This window comes from Enhydra lutris, unplaced genomic scaffold, assembly GCF_002288905.1.
Source record: "Enhydra lutris kenyoni isolate GAN:26980312 unplaced genomic scaffold, ASM228890v2 scaffoldscaffold51, whole genome shotgun sequence".
Classification (NCBI taxonomy): domain Eukaryota; kingdom Metazoa; phylum Chordata; class Mammalia; order Carnivora; family Mustelidae; genus Enhydra; species Enhydra lutris.
The window spans coordinates 9,953,825-9,978,714 of record NW_019154135.1 but is presented as its reverse complement, the minus strand read 5'-3'; the positions used below and the strand labels follow the sequence as shown (position 1 = coordinate 9,978,714).

General features: G+C 48.0%; 1 protein-coding gene across 5 annotated transcripts in view; it reads left to right on the top strand.

Moving 5' to 3' along the window:
• LOC111156986 (IKAROS family zinc finger 1) overlaps positions 1–23,572 on the top strand; it is a 92,994-nt gene extending 69,422 nt beyond the window's left edge. For 3 of the 5 annotated variants that reach the window (XM_022518168.1, XM_022518170.1, XM_022518171.1), the window contains 4 exons: positions 2,075–2,242; positions 6,215–6,340; positions 10,664–10,798; positions 20,481–23,572. In XM_022518168.1, coding sequence (XP_022373876.1) covers positions 2,075–2,242; positions 6,215–6,340; positions 10,664–10,798; positions 20,481–21,187 — 1,136 coding nt within the window. In that variant the 3' untranslated portion in view covers positions 21,188–23,572. The remainder of the gene's footprint in view (positions 1–2,074; positions 2,243–6,214; positions 6,341–10,663; positions 10,799–20,480) is intronic. The other 2 variants (XM_022518172.1, XM_022518169.1) reach the window with 1 other exon arrangement.
• The last annotated feature ends 1,318 nt before the right edge of the window (positions 23,573–24,890 follow it).

Sequence of the window (24,890 nt, the reverse complement as noted above, 5' to 3'; positions counted from 1 at the left end):
CTACACAGACAAGTGCTCCCCGGCAGGATCCGACCTGGGTTCCCCCCTCCGCCTCCAGCCCTTCAGATCTCCAGTGCCTCGTCAGCCTGGAAGGGCTCCATCACACAGCTAGCTAGCTTCGGGTCTCACCACACATGCCTGTTCCCCATGTATGGCTTCCGCCCTCCCTGTATGCATTTTGGGTGGTGTGAGCTCTCCCGACTGATGCCCTTTCTGGAACGTTCAGCCAGAGGTCCACACTGCCAGGATCCATTGCACCCTGCTGGTCTCACCTGGCCCCTGAGGACCCATGATTTCTCTTCTCCCGTGCATCTACTTGGAGTTAAAATACGCACCTTCACGCCCGTGTGTGTGATGAAGGCTCAGAAGTGTTTCTAATAGGTAATGATCTCTCCCTGGTGGAGGCTCCTGGGGGCCGCTCGGCCACCAACTCTTTGAGATTTTAGCCCAAGCTAATCAGGATCACTGTCACCTCCCACCTGCCTTTTTGCCCAGCCAAGTCCACCTCAGATGCTGACTGGGGAAAATACCCAAAACGTCCCGATGGGTATAGGGATCCCTCCAACTGGCCTATAATTCAATATCATTGCTAGTTTCCATCATTACCATAGCAGCTTTGTCCGGCCCACTGAAAAATACAAGGGGTGATAATCATGACATCCCGGGGCCAATCTGAGTTTTTCCACTGAAGCCGGTGTAGGTTTGAATAGACCCAGACAGGCTTCTGCTAGTTGCTTTTGGTAAGTGCCTCCTTGTGCGCCAAAACCACATTAAGCAATTGAGAACATTGTTAAGTATATATTTTCACACATTCTTTTTTCCTAAGAAAAACCCGTTACCGGGAAGTGTGTGTGTTTTTGGTTGTTTTTTGTTTTTGTTTTTGTTTTTTTTTCATGCTATCTCAACACCAGATATTGTGGGCACAGAGAGCTCTTCTTAAAAAAAAGAAAAAAGAAAAAAGGAAGGAAAAAAAAAAAAGCAGTTGTTTTCAAAAGGGCTTTAGTGTTTACTTAAACCTGACCAGTGTGTCATCCTTTCTACACAAGAGCTAAGGAAAATGGTCACCGATTTGGAGTCCAAGACCCAGGACTGCCCAGTGGCGTGTTTCTTTCTCACAGATGACTGCACGTCCCTTTGTCGGATCCCAAACCCATGGGGACAGGCACTGCCCCACACAGTCGGGGCTCCCCTAAAAGAATTCCCAAGCACAGTGGAATTGCATCTCTTAGACGACTCGTACTGAAATCACCCCGATCTTCTGCGGAGATAGGCCAGTGATAGCTTAGCGGTTTTAGAATTCAGGAGAAGGAAAAAGCCAGAAGTCTCTGAGCGCCTGTGACTCGGACGGCCTGCCACGGGGGCCCTGGGACTTCTCTTTGGACCATGTGGAGTATCCTTCACAGTTCCTTAACTTCTCATTTTATTCAGTCTTTCTCCTTCTCTCTCTCTCTCTCTGAGCCTCACACTCTGTCTGTCTGCTTCCTCATTTGCCCGCGTAGGGACAGACAGGTAATGGAGAAGAAATTGAAAGGCAAAATACAGGAAAAATGTAAATGAAAAGAAGTTATTATAACTGTTATAATGAAGTGCCTTTCATTTAAATATAAGAATGTAACGCTGAAATGAACTTGTGATCCTGAAATGCATTTTTAATGAGTTTCCTTTTTATTTTGCTGCTTCAGTGGCATATTTTAAAGACCCTTTGAGAAAAGCCACATTAAAAACCCCACCAAATGCCACAACACGCAAAATTGGATATTGGTTTATTCCAAAACTGCTGATCAGGAAGAGTGGCTCTTCATCACAAAATGTTGCAGTCACTTTATTTAAATGAGTTTGAATTTGCATTGTGATGTGCCATTCTGATTTAGGGGAAAAAAATTAGATTTTCAGATCAAATTGACCCAACCAGTGAAGCGTTAAGGAGCTGGCAGGTTTAGTCTGAAAGCCTCGTGTTCTATCAAACCTGCAGCCGGTGGAAGTCACCGGCCCCGTGGGAAACAAGTTCCTCGCCGGGTGCTCCTCGCGTCCCCGCGCCGAGTTCTGCTCTCACCCGTCCCTCTCGCCCTCCCAGGGGAACGGCCTTTCCAGTGCAACCAGTGCGGGGCCTCGTTCACGCAGAAGGGCAACCTGCTTCGACACATCAAGCTGCACTCCGGGGAGAAGCCCTTCAAGTGCCACCTCTGCAACTACGCGTGCCGCCGGCGGGACGCCCTCACGGGCCACCTGAGGACGCACTCCGGTAGGTCCTCCGGGCGCAGGTGCCGGGCGCCCAGGCCGGACTTGCACGTGTGTGCGCATGCGCGGGACCCTCCCCTCCCCCCATCGTGGGCTGGGGCTGGGCCTGGGCCCACGCACTGTCCCCCAATGGGCCCCCGTACCCCCCAGGGAGTGTGGCAGCAGTGCCCCTGTGCCCCAAGTTCGGACTCCCTCACGGCGCGGAGGGCGCGGGTGGGATCTCGCACACACACACACACACACACACGCACACAGGCCTGCTTTACAGACACTCTTTCCAGAAAGACCTCCTCTTCCCGGGGTGCTCAGTCAGCGGGGCTCTTCTGGGATTCTGCCAGCTCTCCTTTCACCCAGCGCTCTGCTAAGACCCAGAAGTTCCCAGGGACGCTTCTTGATGACACTGGCCAGGCCACACCTGTCTGGCGTAGTTTCTTTCCAAAGCTAAGAGAGAAGGTGAGTAGGGTCTGCGGCCATGCGTCCTGACTGGGGACCAGGCTGTCACCCCACCCCAGGCAGGCCTCCCTGTCTGGGCCTGACCCTAACTCGTGCCAGAAGCCAGACAGGCCTCAGCAGACAGGCCACCCTGGGGCTCTTACCAGAAATTTAGCAAATGCATGTCGAGTAATCCAGAGTCTGGATCGTGATTACCACAGACGTTGGACAGTTCCCCAATTCTCCCAGCCTGCAAAGCTCACATCCACCTTTGGGATCCGTCTTCTGCCTCCTGAGGAATCTTCTGTTCTATCAAGGGGCCCCGTGGTCTAGCAGGACAGAGGAACAGAGAGGAGCCCTCCGTCCAGCTGGGACACTTAACCCCTGCACTCCCAGAGCTCATCATCTGGACCACCGGCTGGTCCGCGACTTCTCTGGAGCTTGGCGCTGCTGGAGAGGAAGCTCCCTGCCAACACGCCCAGAGCCTCGCTGTCCCCCGGGGGCAGGGATGCTGTGTCCCTGGGAAAGCCTGCCTAGAATCAGGCTTTCTCCTTCCCAAATGTGATGAGTGTAGTTCGTGGCGAGGTTCTAGTGGCCTCTTCCTGTGCCTCTTCCTTTGTTACTGAGCAATTACGGAGCACCCCAGGGCCCCTCTCTCTGTGGAGGGGCCTGGTGGGAAGTAGTGAAGTGCGTGTTGCCCGTGTGTTGACACAAGTGTCTGAGGGGCTAGTGGGAGCGCAGGGAGGGGACCGTCAGTCTCCAGAGGGGGCAAAGAGGTGGGAGGCTTCAAGAAAGACTTCCAACAGACAAGGGGCTTGAGTCCACGCTGGAAGGTGAGTTGCTGAAGTTTACCTTCAGAGAAGTTCCATTGGGAATGTGTAATTCTCTGAGTGACCCCAGAAGGGGGCGTGGTACGCATTTTAGCCAGTGTTGCGGGAACACGGTCTTTCTCCTGGAGCCCTGCCAGCAGGAGCTCACAGGGAGGCGAGGGGGGTGGTCGCAGTTGCCCTGGGTGTGCTGGTTCCCTGTCCGGGTCCAGCCACGCCATCTCCTCCCCATGCTGATCTCCTCAGTAGTCACCATGGAGGAGGAGGTTCCCAAATGCCACCCCTTCGCCCCCAGGGGTCCATGCCGAGGGCTGGGGCAGGCTTTGCCACAGGGGACAGTTTGAACAGCTGGCTCCCCCAAAGTGGGAGGACGACAGTGAGCATCTCTCAGGGTTTACAGTGTGTCAGTAATGAGGACCATGCATGTTGCCCCCTAGAAGTGAATTAAATGCAAGGCTTCGGATGTGACCATTATGCCAGCAGTGGGCAGAGCCCGACAGGTGATCTAGGACAAAGGAACTTCACACATATCATCCATGCAGGTCAAGTGGACATCAGCACAGTTGACAACAGGACTGTGTCAGGGTTGGTAGGAAGCACAGCACCATGGAGGTGGAAAACACAAAGACCATCCCTAGGTGACACCAACCACGTCACTGTCATCCCCAGTGACTCTGATTTGCAACAGAAATCTCTCCTGCATATCAGTCCTTGAAACTCGAAGGGATGTCTCTTTCTGCTCTCCTACCCACTGTGAAGTCTGGAACATCTAATAACAGTATTTTCGGTTACTCTGGCTCCATGCCTGCTATTTCCTTCAAGGCGTGTTGGTGGTGTCCTGCTCTAAGCATGGCCAGTGACTTGAGTAATGTCATACAAGAGTGGTAGACTCGGACAGCTTATCTCTGCTATGGATGCAGTGCTGAGCGAGCAGCTAACACTGTACCATTGGCCCAGGGCTGCTGGTGATAACGGCATCTAAGAGTGCCGTTGACACACAACTCTTAGAGAAGAGCCAAATAGGCCACTTCTCCATTCCACTGAAGCCATGATCAACCTCATAACTTTCTCTGGCCACTGGTGGTAGCCTGAAGTACCAAAGACCAACACATTAGTGGTGATAATGTAGGTATAAAATGTGTCCCATACTGATAAGAGGAAGACTCAAGTATCTGGCAAGGTAGGGAAGACATTCCTCACTGCTTTCTTTGGGAGTTGAGAGCTGAGCTAGAGACATTCTTTCCTTCAGAATATTGGGTTCTGCTGTAAGGTATACTTCAGTTTAGTTTCTTACCATGAACATATTTCTTATGTTCCAGAGTTAAAAGTAATCATATATTTAGAAAAATGGATGTTCAGACACTGGGTCATATATACATGAATTTGCTTAAGTGGTAGCTTTTCTAGGACAGGACATTGAGGGGTTGTCTATATTCTATTAATTTCTAAAGCTAGTATTCCATAAAGTGTGCCATTTTAGGCAACATATATTTTGGTGTTACTTCCCTGATCTTAGTGATACAATGTTTCCCACGGATAAAGACCCACCCCCTTCCTCCTCTGTTAAATGTTCCGGAAGTCAGATTGTGTTTTTTGTCTTAGTCTTCTTAAACCATTGCTTCTATTCATCTGGGGAAGAGACTGAAGCAGTATAAGCTTTGGTTAAACCATTTTACCAAACATTCCTATTTGGATGGTATGGATTTTTATACAATACATTCAAATCTGTGAAATTTAACAACATAAGAAGAAAGAGGAGATTCTGGTCTGAGGATGGAAATTTATATTCCTCATATAAATAAGGATACTTTACATTTTTTCATCTCTGAAGGTGCTGTGTATTAAAGTCTTTAAGCTTAAGCATGATATGAATTTGCATTAGTGTTCTTTCCCTAAAATACTCCTCAATAATAAAGTTCGGGAAGAACCAAACCCATCGTGTAGAACTGCAGTGCTTAATATGGTAGCCACTAGCCGTATATGGTACTTAAATTATAAGTTTAATCGACTGAACTTAAACAAAATCAAAACTTCATTCTGTGGTGACTCTAGCCATATTTTGAACGCTCAGTAGTCATGTGGGGCTGATGGCTGCCATATTGAACAGCACAGTGGCTGTCACACTGGACAGTGCAGATGGTGAACACTTCCACCTTCATAGGAAGTTCTGTTGGACAGGGCTGATCTCGAAACTACGCCATCCGTAAGTTTTGGGGGAGATGCAGAGCTTTCTCTAAACTAGAACAAGGAAATACATAGTGTATACTTATCCACTATGGTTTCTTAGAGACCTCAAGTTACCCAGTTGAGCATCCTGGAATTTAATCCACTTTGGCTGCATTTGGATCTGGCCCACAGTGAAGATGCTGTCCTCACGTTTCTGTCCCCCGACCCGACTGCCATGGCCCGTTTCCTCCAGTTAAAGAAGTGATTGAAGCCCAAGAGAATTGAGTCGCTAGGACGATGGGCAAATCAAGATGAAGCAAGACTCACAGGAGCTCTTGGTTCAATCAAAGAAACCCCGGGGCATTAACACTGTTAAGTTTAGCCAGTTTGACTGAGTCCATAAGGCTTTTAGCTCTCAAGAGTAGAGGGGTCCTTTGTTTTTTTGTGGGGTTTTTTTTTTCCTTTTTGATAATAATTGTATTGCATGCATTCCCATTACCCATAAGGCCAGCACTTAATTGGGGTCTCGAACTCAATTGTGTTTTCCGCAGTTGGTAAACCTCACAAATGTGGATATTGTGGCCGAAGCTATAAACAGCGCAGCTCTTTAGAGGAACATAAGGAGCGTTGCCACAACTACTTGCAAAGCATGGGTCTTCCAGGCACCCTGTACCCAGGTAAGCTGGCTCTCCCTCCCCAGCTCGCGGTGAAGAGGGGCCCCGGGCACAGAGCTCCTGGTGTGCGTGCCGCCACCACCAGGACAGACGGGCTCTTTGGGCCGCTAACAGGGCGTGATTTCACCCAGAGCTCACTGTGCTTCCCAACTTTCGAAGCCCCCATCTCACCAGAGAGAGCCTGACCTTGAGCCCCTCCCTCTTGGAAGCTGGGGAAGCATCTAAGATAATAGTCACCCCCAAAACTTTGGGAGATTTTTTCTTGGATTTGCTGATTTTTTTTAAAAACTTTGGAGTATCGGTTACTTCTTTGTGTTTAGTAATCAAAATAAGATATGAAGTCTTGTTCAAAAAACTATTTTTTTCATGAGGTTGATTGAATAAAAGCTTTCAGGCTGGGTTTTCAGTCATCGCCTGCCTGGAACAGGTGAGCTCCTTGGAAAACCCTGACAGTCCAGAGGATTGCGGCTGTCAGAGGGTTCGAGGAAAGGGTGCTTTCTTCTTATGAGCCTTGATGCTTTCGGCATCCCATCAGGAGATAGCGTTTGACTCTGATCTTAGATAATGTGAAGTGAAGGATGGGAGCAGACGGCTGAATTTGCAGGAGGCTGCATTTACTCAGGGGACCGGCGGTGGCAGAGAAGGCACCCTCTCTAACTTTTTAAGACATAAGAAATTTATGAATAGATCAACTGAAGTTAACCTCTTTCAAAACACCATTTGCTCGGCTCCGCCAAGGGAAGGGTCGTCGCTGGACTCAGGAGCAGAAGTTAAATTAAGAGTTGAAAATTTTGTAAAACCTCCGTAAGCTCCCTGACTTGAATGAATGGCTCCTAAAGGAAACGGACCAGGGAACACGCAGATCACTTGTATCATTTTAAATTTTATGTGACCACTTACTGGATTTTTCTTAGGGTGAAATACACGTAGCACATACACATAGGGTCCTAACCATTTTTGAGTGTATGGTTGAGAGGGACCGAGTAGGTACAAGAACACTCAGATTAAGGACCAGTGAGAGCAGGAGAGACGAACAGTTCTAAGTTCTAAGAACCAAATATATTTGGCACCAGGGCTGTGTGTTACATGGCCAGAGCTCTGTGGTTCCAAGGCTGCCTTCCCCAGCCATCAGTTGTGGATCTGGGGCCTGACCATTGATCTTTCTGGGCCTTACTCTTCTTGCCTGTAAAATGGGGAGATCCCATTAAATTCTCAGTTAGCCTTCTTCAAAATCTGAGGTCTGTTTCTAGAATGGAAGGGTATCAAGGCTTACTAGAAGAGAGGAAATCAGGCAGCAAAACAGTAATGATAATGTAATAGTCGTCCATTTGTGGCCAAACGCCAAGGTGATGTCCAAAGGATGAGAGGAAGATAATGATCCTTCAGAATAAAATCTGAACATTCAGACATTGCGTTTTCCTGCCACAAGTAGACTAACAGATCCTGGAAGTAAGTGCCACAGTGCCCCACTTTGCCGAGAAGGAGGGACGCTGGAGGAAGCATATAAGCTTAACAGGTCAAGTGTACGACCAGTAGGATTGTTTTTTTATGGATTTTGTGTATATCCTTCATGTAAATCAGGGGCTGCTTTTATGTCTCCCCATTTAATGAAAAACACACATTTCCAATGTTGAAAAATTGCATATAAAAGTGGTAATAACCTATTTGAAATATATGTTTCCAAAATGTACTGACCCATGTTTCAATAAGGATTTATCTACCCAAGATATTCGCTGCCATTTATTACTTACCATACCGAGCCCTCTAGCACAGTGATCTGAATATCCCCCTAAAACTGTACACATGGAATTTCAAAGACAAAATGAGCAAGAGACACAGACCACACACGTTGGCTTTCTCTGCCATCTTATTACTGAAGGAACACTCGAGGATGGCAGCCCAGGCTGACCCAGGGGAGGGCAGGCTTTGTGTCCCTGAGACCTGGGGTCAAGTTGCGTCTCCGAATCCGTTTGTGAACGTGACCCTGGGCTCTCAAGCAGGAGTGGTAATTCCTGCCTGGCCAACCTCGCAGAAAGGCTCTGGGTGAAAGAGGAGACAGCAGGGAGGGTAGACACACATCACATACTCACGTGAACATACAAATGTCAGGCACCGAAGCCTTGACACCACCTCGGTTGGCTGTCTGGGTCAGTGAGCATATATGTCAGCGACACATGTATTACCCCCTCGCCAGCCAGGATTATTTCTGTCTTGAAATGCTAATTTGTTCCCTTTGGTGATCAGATCGCTGGGAATACCACAATGGTTTGTCCTTCTGTTCCCATGCTTGGGAGATGAAGTCTTCCTGTGTGCAGTGAAGGCACTCGGGGTTTGGAGGGAATCCATAAAAGCACTTCAGGGCCAGTCCTCCAAGCCGACATCTGGGATTCAGAGAGCAGGCAGTGGGCTGCTGGGGTGTGGACAGGGGTGCGGGGGTGGCCCTTGCTCACTTAGCTGTGCTGTGCCAGGTCTGGCTGAACCTGTGCCTTCTCATGCCCTGTCCCTCCCACGGTGCCCAGGACCAGCCCCCTCGGCGCTCAGAGGGACACCTAGACAGCCTCACCCTGCCTCAGTCCTTAGGTTGGGGCCGTTCTTTGGGATTTGGTAAAAACAAAGCCTGCCTTAGCTAGGATGTGGGAACGTTTAATTTTTCTGAATATAACTTTACCTAGTTAAAGGTTTGTTGGTCTTCTGTTATAATTCCCTTTATGGAAAAAAAACGAGTTTCTTTGGAGCGTTTGGAAGAGGATCCATCAGGGGCACAAACTGCTCTACGGCTCTTAGGGGGACGAGCAGGAGACACAGGGTCGTCCCCGACCCTCCATCTTTGGACTGTTTTGTCCCTCACTGTGATGACGCTGATCATCTCTGGTCCCAGGAGGCCCTGTGGCTGGGTGGGGACGTAAGTGCTGCAGGTGCCCCGGGGCAGGGGGGGGGGTTGCTTAGCGGAGAAGGAGGAACATGTGAGGACGCCTATGAGCTCGATCGGTCACACGTACCTGTCTGGAATTGGGCCGCGTGGGTTTTGTGTGTAGCCGTCATCTACATCGGGTATAGAAGATTATGTTTGCCCATCGAATAGCAAACACGTATTTCCAATGTTAAAAAATGTCCTATACCAGCGATAATAACCAATTTGAAATGTATGTTTCCAAAATGGCCTTCCTAAGGCCATCTGAAGACCAGAAACACTGAGAAATCATCTTGGCAGGCAATGCCCGGGACGTGATGAACTACCTCACCGTGCTGGGGCCGAAAGCAAAGGTGGGAGGGACGAGGGGGGCGACCAGACACGGCAGGTTCGTGTCTTCCTGAATCCAGGCCTGGTTTTCACGTAGAATATGTCTGTCCGTTGTAGGGGAGTATCGTGAGGGTGCCTAGAAGAACAGAGGAGAGGGCTGGCATTTTCAAAGAGGAGGAGTCTGGTGCTGTGTTCACATGCAGCTAAGTTCTGACTTAGAATAGGAGTGCACCTGCGCTAAATCAGCCGTTGCAGCCGGGCGAGGAGGGCGAGGAGGCGGACGGCCGTGGACTGAGGGTGGAGGCTTCAGAAACAGTGCTGGAAAGACTGAGGAGCCTTTTGGAATAGAACTGACACTTTCAGCTCCTCGTCCGTTAGGATAAATTGCCGGCAGGAGAAAAAGTTCTAATCCAGACACCCAGCCACAGAGTCTGGGATGCGGACGGACTCCGCAGGACACAGCGCTGTCTCTCCAGTCATGGGAAGAAGGATCGCGTAGGGAAATAAAGACGGGCTGGACATGCTCCCCATGTCAGCACTTACCGCGGCATCTAGGTGTTCTGCAGTTAGAGAGCACTGATCTTCCAAGTTTGCTGTGTGTTCGGGGGTCGGGGGATCTGGCTTGTCCCCCGTGTTGCCGGGATCCAGTGTAGTACTCCTGCCTCTCACTTTGCGGTGCCAGCCGACGGCGTCGGACCACGACCGTTTCCAGCTCAGACAGGTCTGTGACTCTCAGCAGGCTGATGTCGGGACTGACTGAGGTAGTGGATTTGGGAGCCCTTGAAAACTTAAGAGGACTTGTCAGAGGGACACAAGGGCTTCACCACATCCAGCTTCTGGTGACAGGGGTGGTGCTCGTTCCCTTTGGTCATGGGAGATAATGTGCTGTCCCCAGGTGTCGTTAGCAGGTGGCTGTGGGCAGCCTCTGTCTGCTGGGAGAGTTGCCGGGGAGATTAGGAGTAATCCCTGAGAAGGACCCAGTTCCGGTCGGCACGTAACAAATGTCAGATTTAACGCTGGACGCGACCCAACCCTTTCACTGTAAGCGTTTCTAAACTGGCCTCTCTAACTGTCTTTGACTTTAGTCATTAAAGAAGAAGCTAATCACAGTGAGATGGCAGAAGATCTGTGCAAGATAGGATCAGAGAGATCCCTCGTGCTGGACAGACTAGCAAGTAACGTCGCCAAACGTAAGAGCTCTATGCCTCAGAAATTTGTTGGTAAGAGTCAAACGTTTGCTGTCTCTTAAAAAACAACTGTGTGGGTGTTTTAGACTCAGCTGGTCCTTAGTTGAGAGTAGGAGAGAGAAAAAGAATCTTGTTTTTTTGTTTTTTTCTTTTTTAAAGCAAAAATTGGTAGGCTTTACATTTCTTAAATATTTTGGATTTTTTTCTGATAGACTTCTTACGCAGAAGAAGTCTTCTCCGGGCAGTTTTTCCTCGGTATGGTCTTACAGCATCCCGGGCACCCAGGAGATCTGCCTGTGGACACTATGCACTTCTAGGGGTGGCCGAATCAGTGCGCTGTGTTGGCCTGGTGTGGCCGGGGGCTCCCCGCACAGCCCATTCACCTGCTGCCTGAGCAGCCCCACTGAGCCGTAGAGGCTCAGAAGTTCATAATCCCTGCGTGGGCTACCTTGGATGGCAGAGCAACTGGCCAATGAGAAGACCCAGGGAGGAGGGGGCACAGCCACGATGGCTGTGCTCACTGTGGGATCTCTGCCCATGCCAGGTGTTTTGAGGGATGAAGGGAAGAGCAAGGTGGCCTTTCCTCCAGGAGCTCGCTGTCCAGTGTAGACCGTACACAGAAGCACCAGCGGCCCTCATCAGGCCACACACTGCAAATGCAGGAAGAATGATTAGCTCGGTGTAGAGTTAGCTCGGTGTAAGAGTGGAAATGCCCTGGACTTGGGGTCCAACCTGAGGGTGTCAGCACACAGCCATGTGTTAATGCTGTCACCTGGGTGACATTACTTGACCTCTCCAAGCCTTGATTCCATGCTTTATGTCCCTCACGTGGCTTTGTGAACATAAATTAACACCAAGGATGTGAAAACATTTAGAAACCCTCAGTGTAAAGGTCAACTATTATCAGTAGGATAATGTGGAAAGAGAATGCTAGGGGAAAGGTCATGTGCATGAAAAAGGACCTTGGGGGAGGGTCATTATCAGGAAAGAGGATCTTGGGGGAGGGTCATGGTCAGGAGAGAGGACCATTCGGGAAGGTCATGGTCAAGAAAGAGGACCATGGAGGGGGGTGGGTCATGGTCAGGAAAGAGGACCGTGGGGGAAGGTCATGGTCAGGAAAGACGATTGATTAGTAAAATTTCAGGAAGCTGATAGTGACCTTGATGGGGAACTAGGATTTCAGCACATTATTAATAGTGAAAGACAGGGACAGGATTCTACACAGACATGAAAGTACTGGGATGTGGTGACACCAGTTGTATGGGCTGGAGTGGGGGTGGGTCACGTGGGATCTGACTGAAGAGCAGGGTGTGTTCCGAGCTAATTCATGTGCCCTCAGGGAAGCAAGAAAATTAAGTCCCAGTAAGCTCTGACCACGGAATCAGTGGCCTTTGGATGCTGAGGTAGAAAATGTCTCCTTAACTCAAGAGGCAGGAAAAAGCACTGGCATAATTTTAACGGGAGCCACATCTTAGAAAATAAGACCACAAGTGCCAGAAGGTGACTGGAAAAGGAGAGAGTCAGTGGTGGCAGGGAAGGAGGAGGAAGCCGAGCAGAGGAGTTTGGTGACAGGCGTTGGGGGTCAGGGCAGGGACATGGTGGGGTGGAAGCCGTGAGTCACTGCAGTTCTAGTAGAGGAGGGTGCCATTTACAGAAATGATAAAGCCACTTTCTGGAAAAAGAGTTCTGGTTTTGATCTGCTCATCTTCAAGGGCTTTCTGAGGTTGAGGCCACATGGGAGCGTGGAAAACGTGTGTTGGGAGAGGATGGGTCTATAATGGGGTTAATGGTTAATGAGGCGTAGGGGTCCAGAGGACAGATGGGACAGCAGGAAGCAGGGAGGACAAAGGAGAGGTCACGTTCTTGGGGCTCCAGCCTCCCTTTTGCACTGAAGCCTCCGTTTGGATCATATTTTAGAGGCTTGTCACAGGTTGGGGGGATCCAACCTGTGGGAGAGTTTGGGGAAAGAAGGATCCAGTTTCAAAAACTTTTGCAAGCCACTGGCTGGAGACACTGTGTGGGGAGTCACCCACATAATATGCAGGCTTAGACTGTGGGAATGAGGGAGGCCCTGCATTTCCTGAGCAGAGTAGGAGCAAGGTCCTGAGCACAGAACAGGCGGTTGTGCTAGGATTTCAAGTCACACTGGTCTAGGTGAGAACTCAGCACTCACAGGTGCTGAGCAGTGTGCAGGGTGCAGTACACAGTGGGCAGGGTGCAGAGGTCAGCAGGCGGCAGGTGAGGCAGAGGAGCCGGGTAACCAGGAGCGGAGATGGAGCAAAGACCTGGTAACAAATGCGCCCGAGGGTTGTTAGTGGTCACTGACTTTGAGAAGCTGGGCACGACTTCTCCTTCACGTCGGGAAATTGTACAAGTCCTGCTGAGGATTTTATCAATGAATCTTTGCAACTCATGTCAGCTTTTGGAGGCTTCCAACCAAATGAGACTACCTGTGAACCTCTCCTGAGCCACCCGGGAGGAGGCTGCGAGTTGGGTATTATCTTCAGATTCAGATGCTTCTGTGTTCAAAACAACAACAACAACAAGACAAAAGTTCTAACCAAGCCAAACCAGGGTTAGAAAGAAGTCTGCAGGGAGAGGGGGGACATAGGAGAGATGTGATGGGAACAGTAGGACAAGGAGAGAAGCGTAGAAACTGGAACAAAGGGCTCAGGAATGGCTGCATATTCTGTTAGGTGTTTTCCCAAGAATTTGGTGATTGATGAGTTATTTATAAAATAATACCTCTTTCTACACCCAAATGCCTAGCTTGTCCTCACTTCATTGTGATAGGATTTCAGTCAACCGCTTCTGACTTGTCACAGCTTCTCCATCGCTAAAATTTAAAAATATAAATAAATAAATAAAAACGAAAAGAAAAGAAGGGAGGGTGGGAGGGGGAGAGACAGTGAGAAAGAAAAGAGGGAAGAAAGGAAGAGAGGAAGGAAGGAAGGGAAGGAAGGAGGGAGCGAAAGAAAAGGAAAGAAGGATCTCTTAGGGTCCTTCTTAACTTCTAGATGCTAATTTTATCCTTTATATAAATTTAGAAAGTGTGTAGGAATGCACCTGTTTTCATACATGATCATACACACAGGCCAGGGGTGGTGCTCTTGAAAGGCTCCAGGTCTGCATTCAAGAGACCTGAATTCAGGTCCAGCTCCAGCTATGATTGACTGGTGACCTTGAGCATGTCACTGGACTCAGTGTCCCCATCTGTGAAATGGATGTGATGCCTCTTGCCCTGCATCCTCCCAGTGCTATTCTGAAGATCAAAGGGACAATGGGTGTGGCACTGCTCTCAACTAGAGAAAGCACTTAAAAAATGTAAGGTGACATTATTTTCCTGTGGTACATTGTTCAGAATGGTCTATAATTTTGTTTAATCCATACATGATCTATGATTAAAATTTTTGCCTTGCACGTTGGCATGACTATAAGTAGGTATTGATTCTGCCGGCAACATTCCTCACCAATTGTGTCATCAAAGATCTCATCCTCTGAGATCACTGGATCAATGAAGCCCATCACGAAGGGGATAATAATGTTACGTAACAATGCTACTCATTGTTCTTAGTCTGTTGGGCTGGGCGGTTACAGGGAGAAAGTGTTTCTTGTTGTTGTTAGAGAGGAGGGGCGGGGCAGAGGGAGATGGGGGGAGATAATCTCAAGCAGATTCCATGATGAGCACAGAGCCCAACATGGGGCTTGACCTCACGACCCTAAGATCATGACCTGTACTGAAATTAAGAGTTGGGTGCTTAACTGACTGAGCCACCCAAGCACGCTGAGAAAGCTTTTTAAATACAGAAGAGGAGATAGGGAAGAATAACAACGATCAATATTCTTGCTATCGATTATAATTATCTTGGTTTAGTTTTTTTTTTTTTGAGATAAAAACACAACCCTGTTGCATTATTAAAATGACACATGGTGAATATAAGGAATTTTAATAGAAAGATGAATGTTTTAGAATCACCCCCAAACCCCAACATCCAGAAATTGCCAGTATTAAGAGTAGCTGAGCATTATTCTAAATATCTTTCTATCCATATCTATGTATGTGAGGGGCTAGATGATGAACAGGTGGATTGATAGACAGGTGTGAAATCAATGTAAAGATTCTATCGTATTACAGATGCTCTTTCAAATTGAAAGTATCACTTCTGTAGCTGTCTTAAATTTAAGAGGTAAACAAAAAACAAAACTGGAGGCATGGCTGATCTTCAAATAAATATTTTCTCACAAAAGATATTATTTAAAGGATTTTTCCAAGATTAGAAATATACTACTTTATTTAAAATGTGAAGACCGTGCTCGCTTCGGCAGCACATATACTAAAATTGGAACGATACAGAGAAGATTAGCATGGCCCCTGCGCAAGGATGACAGGTAAAATGTGAAGACCTTCAAATCAGTGTTTTAATCCATTTGTTTCATTTAGGCAGTTTGTACTGACCTGTAGCTTTGGGGAATAAGGACATGATTTTATTCCCCTGTGGCCAGTTACATTATTTTTACATGGTCTTGCCTCCTAATATTCACATTCTATTGCATAATCCTAATTCTCCCAGAAGTCTAGCTACTTATTGTTAATTCTATATTTAAACAGATTCAAGGCTCAGACTCAGTCCTTTTACTGCCATTTCTATTTATTTTGATTAATCTCATAACTGATTGGATTTAACATGAAAGGTGTTATAAGGAGCCCCTGGGTGGCTCAGTCAGTTAAGCATCGGCCTTTGGCCCTGGTCATGATCTCAGGTTCCTGGGATGGAGCTCCATGTTGGACTCTGCACTCAGTGGGGAGGCTGCTCCTCCCTCTGGCACTCCCACTGCTTGTGCGCTCTCATTCACTCTGACAAATAAATTTTTTAAAAATCTTAAAAAAAAAGAAAAAAGAAGGTGCTATAGGTGTTCTATTTCCATGATTGTTTTGTGTTCAAGGTTGTCTACCTGCTGCCATTCTATCTTGACAGAGTGTGTGGTGCCATGATGGCATTGCTTTTTGAATGTTGCTGTGAAGATCTCTAAGGTCAATCTGATATTTTTTTTTTTTCTGAAAAGTGATTTCCATTTTCTTTCTGAATGCTTGAAGGGTTCTTTCTGTAACCTTAGAGTTAAATAGCCTCACTAGGATGTGTCTTGGTATTTTGTATTCTGAATAAAAATTTCCTGCCATTTTAATCTGGGGAATCCCTTTATCTCTCTCTATTTCTGATAAATTCTTTTCCTTATAGAGAATTTTTTGTTCCATCTGTTGTAATCTCTGTCAGGGATACCAGTTGTCCTGTGTTGGATAATTTGTCTTCCATATCTGTTAGCATTTCCTTAAGTTTTTTTTTTTTTTTTTGGTCTTTTTCCCATTCATTCACACTTATTATCTTGTGTTTTTCCTCTATGTCAATCATTCCACTTTTAGTAGCTTATGTTCTGTTACTCACTGCTTTTAAATCTGTGGATTCATTCTGTAATAAAACTTTTGGGGACCTCATTATGTTTCCCGAGATCTGACATCTCCTTTTTTCATCTCATTCTGTTGTTTTAGCATGCCGTCTTTCAGTACTTGTTTTTATGGAGTCCATGTCACAAAGTAATTATGAGATACCTCTCTTCCTTGAGTTAAGCTTTTTTCCTAGGATGGGCTTATTGGTCTGTTTTACTTCCTTTCCTCCCTTGTATTGCTAGAAAATATTTTCACTGTAACCATGGCATTTCTTTTCATCTTGTTATTCTGCTTGGGCTGATATAACCTGATTGACATTTCGACATTCTTCCCACTGTATGTGAGACTTTTTTTTCTTTTCCTGTGAGAGCTATCAAATTTTCTAAATCCTGAAAGAATGCCAAGGATGGGTTGGAGGGGGGAGTTCAGGTGAGGCAAAGTGCGGTCTTTGTTAAGACTTTCTCTCTGCTCTCTCTCCCTCATTCTGAGATTTGGTTAAATGTCCTGAACTGGTTTTCATTGCACTTGGCTAGGGAGTGGTTCCCAGCCCCACAAGGGGACACCAGACGCTTTGGGCCATTTCCCCTCATAGAGGACATGACTCCTATCAAGAGAGCCAACTTCACTGCTCACCTCTCCTGTCCCACCTGGTTCTTGCTAGCAAGATGTCTTCCACTATTTTTTTTGATCAGAAGTGGAAGAAGATGTTTATTTGAATTGGTTCTCTACAAATATGAGGAGATTAGGGAGAATGCTGAAGATTTTGTTGACTCATACTTAAGGTTTTTAGAGGTCAGACCTGCAGCCACCTTTTACCATATGTCTCAGGACAGAATTGCCTTTCCTTGGTCCTTGATTTTTTTTTTTTAACTATTTCATTAGAACCCATTCTCTTATTTAGTTGATTGCCAAAGTGAACTGTGTGGGTTTTTATATTTCTCACTTTGTGGAGTATTGGGGAAGAGAAATTCTGTGGGTTTCAATATGCCACGGTAATCTGCAATATATGGATTTTTTTCTCCATTTGTTGTTGAGACCAAGTTTTAAAAACAATGGATTTTAATGGTTACTTGGGAAACCAGGGAATCACGACTTTGAGGAGAAGCAGGATGACTAGGTGGGAAACCACCATTTTTGGTGGGGCTATAAACACTTTGATACGTACCTAAATCAGCCTCAAAGTCTGTGCCTCATCTTTTCCTTACCGGGGTCCCTACAAACCATCTGTTCCGGGGTTAGAGCAACAAGATATTTACCACCTCAACACCAGCACGAGGAGAACTCTGTGATGTTAGTAATGCTATCGAATTACTTCTTTGAACTCTCCATGGAGAGAAACACCACCTCTGTGTTCCCTGCCGTCCACCTCGTGGAGAGATTCCATCCATTCTGTTCCATTTCTGCAGTGGTGTGACTGGCCAGCAGCAAGTTTTCCTCTCTGTAATCTGAGGATCACACTGTTCCACTATCAGGGCATGTGCCCCTCCTGACCACCAGCAGATTAGACTGAATGCAGGCTGAGTTGTTTCATGATAAATCTCTGCAAGCAAGAAGTGAGACCAAAAGATACTTTGTAGCACGATGGGGCCAAAGCCTGGGCAATTATCAGTGGTCAGAAACATTTTTCTAAAAGGGTTAGTTCCTAAGTTTTGAACTACCAGGGAGTTTGTTCTCCTGCTGGTAAGAGCTAGCAAGAGACCTTGATGTCAGGTGTCCATGTGGGCAGTGTGGGGACCCTCCAGTGCCACGCCCTCACCAGAGGCCATTACCTGGAGTCTTGGGAGAGTCCCTAAATTCACTTACCTCTGCGTCTCTCAACCTGTTCTTCTGCCCGTTACCCAGAAGGGCACTTCCTTCAGATTCTTCAGGGGCTCCCCATTTTCCCCTGGACAGAAGCTTCCTCTCAGTCTAGTCCCATCGTCTGACTAGATGCCATTTCCACCTGGCCCTGCACCCAGGCTCTGGCCCCACCACCTTTAATCTGTCCCTCCGAAGCTCCAGGCTTCTTCTGCCCTTGCTTTCCCCTTGCTTCTCCCAGTGTGGGACACAAGCCCCACTCACCTGGCTGAATCTTCCTAGGTCAGAAGCCCATGTGACACAAGCCTTCTGTTTTCTTCATCGAACTTCACAGCCTGGGGCACGCTATTTGTGCAGCCCTGTCTTAATATCAGTCCCCTGTTAGCTAGCTTTTTACTAGCTCACCTGTCTGTCCCTCCTCTCTGGTCCAGGAGATACTCAGTGCTCGATGAAGATGTGTTAGAAGAAGAAAAGAAACAGAGTAAGGGGTAAAATGTAAACAATTCATGAGTGCCTCGGGGGCTTTGTTGTTTCATAAACCAGCCCTGAAAGGAAAACAAACCAGTAGTCCTGACAGTAAAGTGCAAACAGTTAGGGAATTTGCTAATTAAGCCGTGGTTTCATACTGAACCTATAACCAATATTCTGAGAAGGTGCATCTTTTTTTTTTTTTTAAGTTTTTATTTATTGGGGCACCTGGGTGGCTCAGTGGGTTAAAGCCTCTGCCTTCGGCTCAGGTCATGACCCCAGGGTCCTGGGATGGAGCCCCGCATCGGGCTCTCTGCTCAGCAGGGAACCCTGCTTCCCTCTCTCTCTCTCTCTCTGCCTGCCTCTCTGCCTACTTGTGATCTCTGTCAAATAAATTTAAAAAAAAATTAAAGTTAAAAAAAAGATTTTATTTATTTGACACAGAGAGAGAGAGAAGGAACACAAGCAGGGGGAGTGGGAGAGGGAGAAGCAGACTCCCCAGTGAGCAGGAAGTCCCATGTGGGGCTTGATCCCAGGACCCTGGGATCATGACCTGAGCCAAAGGCAGATCCTTCATGACTGAGCCACCCAGGTGCCCCAAGAAGGTGCATCTTGGTGAAAATATTTACTCAGCAGCCAGAGCTGGTCTCAGGGCTCACCATTCCCAGGCAGCAAGCTTGCCTGTAGCTGCAAACCCGGCTGCTGGACCAGAAAGAAGTTTCTTGAGGTGAAGCTCATGTGCTGAGAGTCCTCGGCAGTGGTCCCTCAAGCACCGTTCCTGCCTCGTAGTTTTTGGAAAGATCAGATGAATGGCACCTTCTCCCCTGAGCTTCCTTGGTTTGCCTCCAGCCTCCCCACACATACCTCTGTGGCACGTGGCTCTGGGGCTGCCAGTGATGGAAAGGTCCGTGGAGCGGGAAGTGAGGAGGGTATGGGCAGTGGACCCTGAGCATCTTTTTACTCTCAGAGCCCAAACTCAGCTTTCGGTAAACTTTACTGTCAATCATATCTTTTGACTAAATTTTATTCTGAGTATTAAAGTTATGAATTTAAAATTCTTTTTTTTAAAGATTTTATTTATTTATTTATTTATTTGACAGAGGAGAGATCACAAGTAGGCAGAGAGGCAGGCAGAGAGAGAGAGAGAGGGAAGCAAGCTCCCCGCTGAGCAGAGAGCCCAGATGCGAGGCTCAATCCCAGGACCCTGAGATCATGACCTGAGCTGAAGGCAGAGGCTTAACCCAGGCACCCTGAATTTAAAATTCTGTCATGTAATACTATTTTATCTGTCTGTCTGTCTGTCTGTCTGTCTATTTGGGAGGGGACATTGCAAGCAGGGGTGGAGGGCAGAGGAAAAGGGAGAGCGAGAATCCCAAGCAGGCTGCACATCCACCATGGAGCCCAACGTGGGACTCTGTCCCACAGCCCTGGGCTCGTGACCTGAGCGGAAATCAAGAGCCTGACGCTTAACCTACTGACCACCCAGGTGCCCCCGCCTAGTACTGTTTTAAATAACTACATTGCATTCTGTCGTGAATAATTATACACTAATATACTTTGATTAAATTTACGAGAGATTCACTAGTTACAGCAAATCATTTGGAATGCTCTATTGAAAATACATCATTTAAATATTAATCTTAAGTTAAATATAGTAACGTCTGGTTATACCCTCCAGAGGAAGAGACGCAGGGAGTGGGTGAGCATTCAGTTGGAAGCTGTGCTGTTTATACTGACCCCCGTTCATTCTGGTTCAGGGATTCATTTGTCAGGTCGGTTCTGTTTAAGTGTAGACCCTGGGCAGGTCCCTCTGCTGGGTGACCACAGGCAGGGACGTCGCCACCTTCCCCATCTGGGAGGTGATTGTGAGGCTTGTCCTCTGCGGGAGGACTGGGACGCCCTGAGGTGGGGTGTCCCCCGCCCCTCCCCCCACCCGTGTCGATTTCAGCTGTCGCTGTCATGCACAGAGCTAATCTGGCCTCACTGACTGTCACCCACCTCCCACAGGGGACAAGTGCCTATCGGACATGCCCTATGACAGCAGCGCCAGCTACGAGAAAGAGAACGAGATGATGCAGACCCACGTGATGGACCAAGCCATCAACAACGCCATCAGCTACCTGGGGGCAGAGTCCCTGCGCCCGCTGGTGCAGACGCCCCCGGGCAGCTCGGAGGCGGTGCCGGTCATCAACCCCATTTACCAGCTCCATAAGCCCCACGCGGAGGGCCCCCCGCGGTCCAACCACTCGGCCCAGGACAGCGCCGTGGAGAACCTGCTGCTGCTCTCCAAGGCCAAGTCGGTGTCCTCCGAGCGGGACGCGTCCCCGAGCAACAGCTGCCAAGACTCGACAGACACGGAGAGCAATAACGGGGAGCAGCGGGGCCTCATCTACCTGACCAACCACATCAACCCGCACGCGCGCAACGGCCTGTCCATCAAGGAGGAGCACCCAGCCTACGACGTGCTTCGGGCGGCCTCCGAGAGCTCCCAGGACGCCTTCCGCGTGATCGGCACGAGCGGGGAGCCCATGAAGGTGTACAAGTGCGAACCCTGCCGGGTGCTCTTCCTGGACCACGTCATGTACACCATCCACATGGGCTGCCACGGCTTCCGCGACCCTTTCGAGTGCAACATGTGCGGCTACCACAGCCAGGACCGCTACGAGTTCTCGTCCCACATCACGCGGGGCGAGCATCGCTTCCACATGAGCTAAGCCGGCCGAGAGAGGCACGCGGGGCCCAGGCCCTCCCCTCCTGCCAGCAGCCCGGACTGGACCAGAACCTTGTGCTTTGATTTCTAGGTGGTTTTTCGTTTCGTTTTGTATTTTTTTTTTTAAGTCGGTTGGTTGGCTGGGGTTTGATTTGCTTTGGAACCCGAGATTTCTATTGTTAAAGACAAGGTTACATATGGACACCCCCACCCCCGCCCCCCAAACTGCTATGTTACTAGATGTGCTCATAGACTGTTAGCCGAAATCCCCTTCCCCGCTTCCTAGAATTCCCCTCCTCCAAAGAGTTGCTCATTTTTAGAGAATGTTTGGTAAAAATAGGTCAGGGCATGGGAAGGAATGAGCTGTGCTGAGCGTCCCCTGTACCCCATGTGGCTGCCGAGGCCCCAGATGCAGTGAGCACAGCCCTTGGTCCTCAGCCTGGCAGGTGCCCCCCGACACAGCAGGGCCGAGAAACCCAAGCCGGAGCATCTGATCGCGTGCATCTAGGTCTGGAAGCCTGCAGTTTGTAAAAGATGTGATTGTAAGTCACAGCCTGAACAAAAAGTACACTGTTGGAGCAATGCTGAACTCCCCGGGCAAAGGGCACAAGGAGGGGTCGGAGGACCTGGTGGTCTCCATCTCAGTTTCCAAACTGCTGTAGCATTTCTCAGCCTTCTCCAGCTTTCCGGCAGGTGGAAGGCGCTCCCAACTCCACACTCCCGGAGGTCCGTCTGGAGACCTCCACCCTCTGCCTTCTCACATCTGTGCCTCTCATACCCAGAGTCCGACACTGCAGTTTGAACATCCATCGTGAAGTGCTGACCTTAATTCCTTTGAACCTCTCAAATGGTAACATTCCTCAGAAACCAAGGCTTTATTCCAGATTCCATACTCCTTCATTCCCTGGCTGGTTCCACTGACAGCCAGAAGCCTGTTTCCCCTCCGAGGCCCAACCTAGACCCCATTTCAACAATGTCACTGGTTTGTTTGTTGGTACATTTCTTTCCCTGCTCTCACGCTACATTATTCTTGTCCTAAAATCCATAAAAGGAGCATGCAGTATGATCAGTCGTTTTCAGAGCAAGGAACTGTGATGAGCAAAGCCCAGGAGATGTGGCTAACATGCTGAACCTACTTGTTAGAAACTAAACTTTGCAACAGTCTTAAACTCCCCTGTAAGGACAGAGCAGCCCCTATGTGCCCACCCATAAATAGGAACGTCCTTTCTCACCCGGGGCTTGGAAGGTGCAGAGCGACCATGAAACCCGCCAGCGAGGTCTGACGGGAAAGAGGCAGGTGGTTCTGGAGTTAGAACCTTCCTGAGCCATGTTGCCGGGAGCCCCGCTGAGGTGTTTGGCCATTCTTGTCCCCACTGGAAGGGGTAGCCCTCAAGGTTAATCCTATCATTAAAGATAATAATCCCAACCACCTAGGCAAGTAAGAGCGGTACAGTTTCCAATGTTTACATGTCTTTGCCGAAAGTGAACCAAGGTGAACATGAAAAAAAAAAGAAGAAGAAGAAGAAGAAGAAAAATTGTCTATAAGCACCCCTGCATGTAATCTAAATCTGGGTTTCTTAGTCATGGTGCCCTTGACATTTGGGGCTGGATCATTGTTTCGGATGGGGGAACCCCCTGTGCCTTGCACAATATTTAGCATCAATCCAGGTCACTACCCAACAGATACCAGTAGCAACCAAAAATCTCTCCAGATTTTGACGAATGTCCCCTGGGGAAGCAAGTCATCCCGAGTTGAGAACCCCTGCTCCACTTAAACCAGTCAGGGGTCTGGGAACCCTTCCCAAGAGCAAGGGTACTGGAAGAATTGTCCCCTCTGGGGGTCTAGCTCCTGACCTGTGTTCCTTTGTACTCACTGCAAATCCTATAAATGAAATAGTCCCTCTCATTCTTCAGAAGCAAATCTTCTCGTGTGCATTTGAGTTCTGTTGAAAGGACAGAGCCCACACGACATTCTTGAGGTGTGGGTGTCTTTGCTAATGAAACGTTGTGGTGTTTTGAAATGGGAAACAGAGTCACAGGAATTGAGACTCAGGTGCTTGGATGCGCTGAGGCAGGTAGAGACAGGGCTGCTGACGGCTGTGATTCCACACGCTGTCACAGAGAAAGCTATATTTCATCCAAACGAACATGGTCAAGGTGAGAGACTTCAGAGATTGCCGGTTTGCTGGCAGTGAACCTGCCTTGTTCTTTTCCATCCATACCACACAGCCAGTTGGTGGAAAGGAGTTAGTTTTTCCCACCACGTGGCTTCAGACAAAGCTGAACCCCGAACTGTAAATAGTGGCCACAGATGTTCTTTCCTAAAATGCTCCCCATCCCCTCCCCCCACCACTGCCTTTTCCAGCCAATATAACAGTCTATTTACACACTTTTTCTTGTGGTTTTATATTGTAACACCATTTTTCTTTGAGATTATTGTGTTTAAGGTAAGGTCCCATAGAATGGCAACAAGTAATTAAATTATGTTACAAAGGTGGTCCTATTCTGTACCAAAAGCTGTTGATGTTTTCTCTTCTAGCTGGTTAAAGTAGGGTTTTGCATGACTTCACCTCTTTATGTCCTGTGGTCTGTTCTGTTGTTGGATAGTGTGAGTGTGTGTCTTGGGAACCGCTGTGTCCTGAAGGGTGCCTAGGCTTTATACACCCAAAATAAACACCAGAGACAGGAGGGTCACTAGTTTTGGGTCGATGTGTCAATTACAGTAAGAAATCACTGCCCTTCCCCTCCCATCCCCATCACTGAGCTTCCCCCAACAGAAAGCCTGGACACCTGCTCCTCACCCAGGTCCCTTCTGTGACATGGACCTCAGAGCGCGGGCTGTCCTATTGGAAGGATCACTAAAAAGATTTGAGGTGTCATTGTTTTGCCACCAAAGGACGTATCCCCGCACCAGTCACTTCAGAGACCAGCATGTTCCACTTCCAATCAAGAAGCGTCCACAAAAATAAATCCTAGAATCTTTATTGACAAAGGAAGCTACTGTTAATGGAGATGTGAGTTTGGGGGTTTTTTTGGGGGGAGGTTCTTTTTATTTCTGTGGGTTTTTTTTTTTTCTTGTTGTTTTGATTACCATGTAGCTCTCATAGTGTGGTATTTTTGCCAAAACAGAAGCGGAATCAGATGGACTTGCAGAGACAAATCACAAAGCAAATGTATTTCTCTTTACCTGCACTTTTTGAGTTTCAGCAATAAGGAAGGGTCAACTGTACTTAAAATCCAGTCAGCTTTCATTCAGCTCAGCGTGTGTGTGTGTGTGTGTGTGTGTGTGTGTGTGTGTGTTTAACTTTAAAATGAGCCACAGTCAGATCTATTTAAGATGGACAGGCCTCAGAAGAAAGAAGCACATCCACACGTGGGTACGGTCGCCTTCACTGTGAACAGATGTAACCAGGTATTAATATGCAATATTGTTTCAAATACTTTCTAATACACTTTTTTACAATGTTGTCTGTGGGGATCCTCAAGATCCAATTTGCTTGCATCCCGGTGCAGCTTCAGGTCTCCGAACGCCATTCTGGAAAATACGTGTACAGGATTGTAAATGAGAAAATGCACTTGTATTTCCCAACCGCCTTCTCTGGTGATGTTAAATTATTTCTGTTTAGCTGTGAACAAGGGGTAGCGTACCCCCTGGAGGAATAGAGGATCCTTTTGTACACATTTTGAAAATGCTTCTTCTGTAGTGA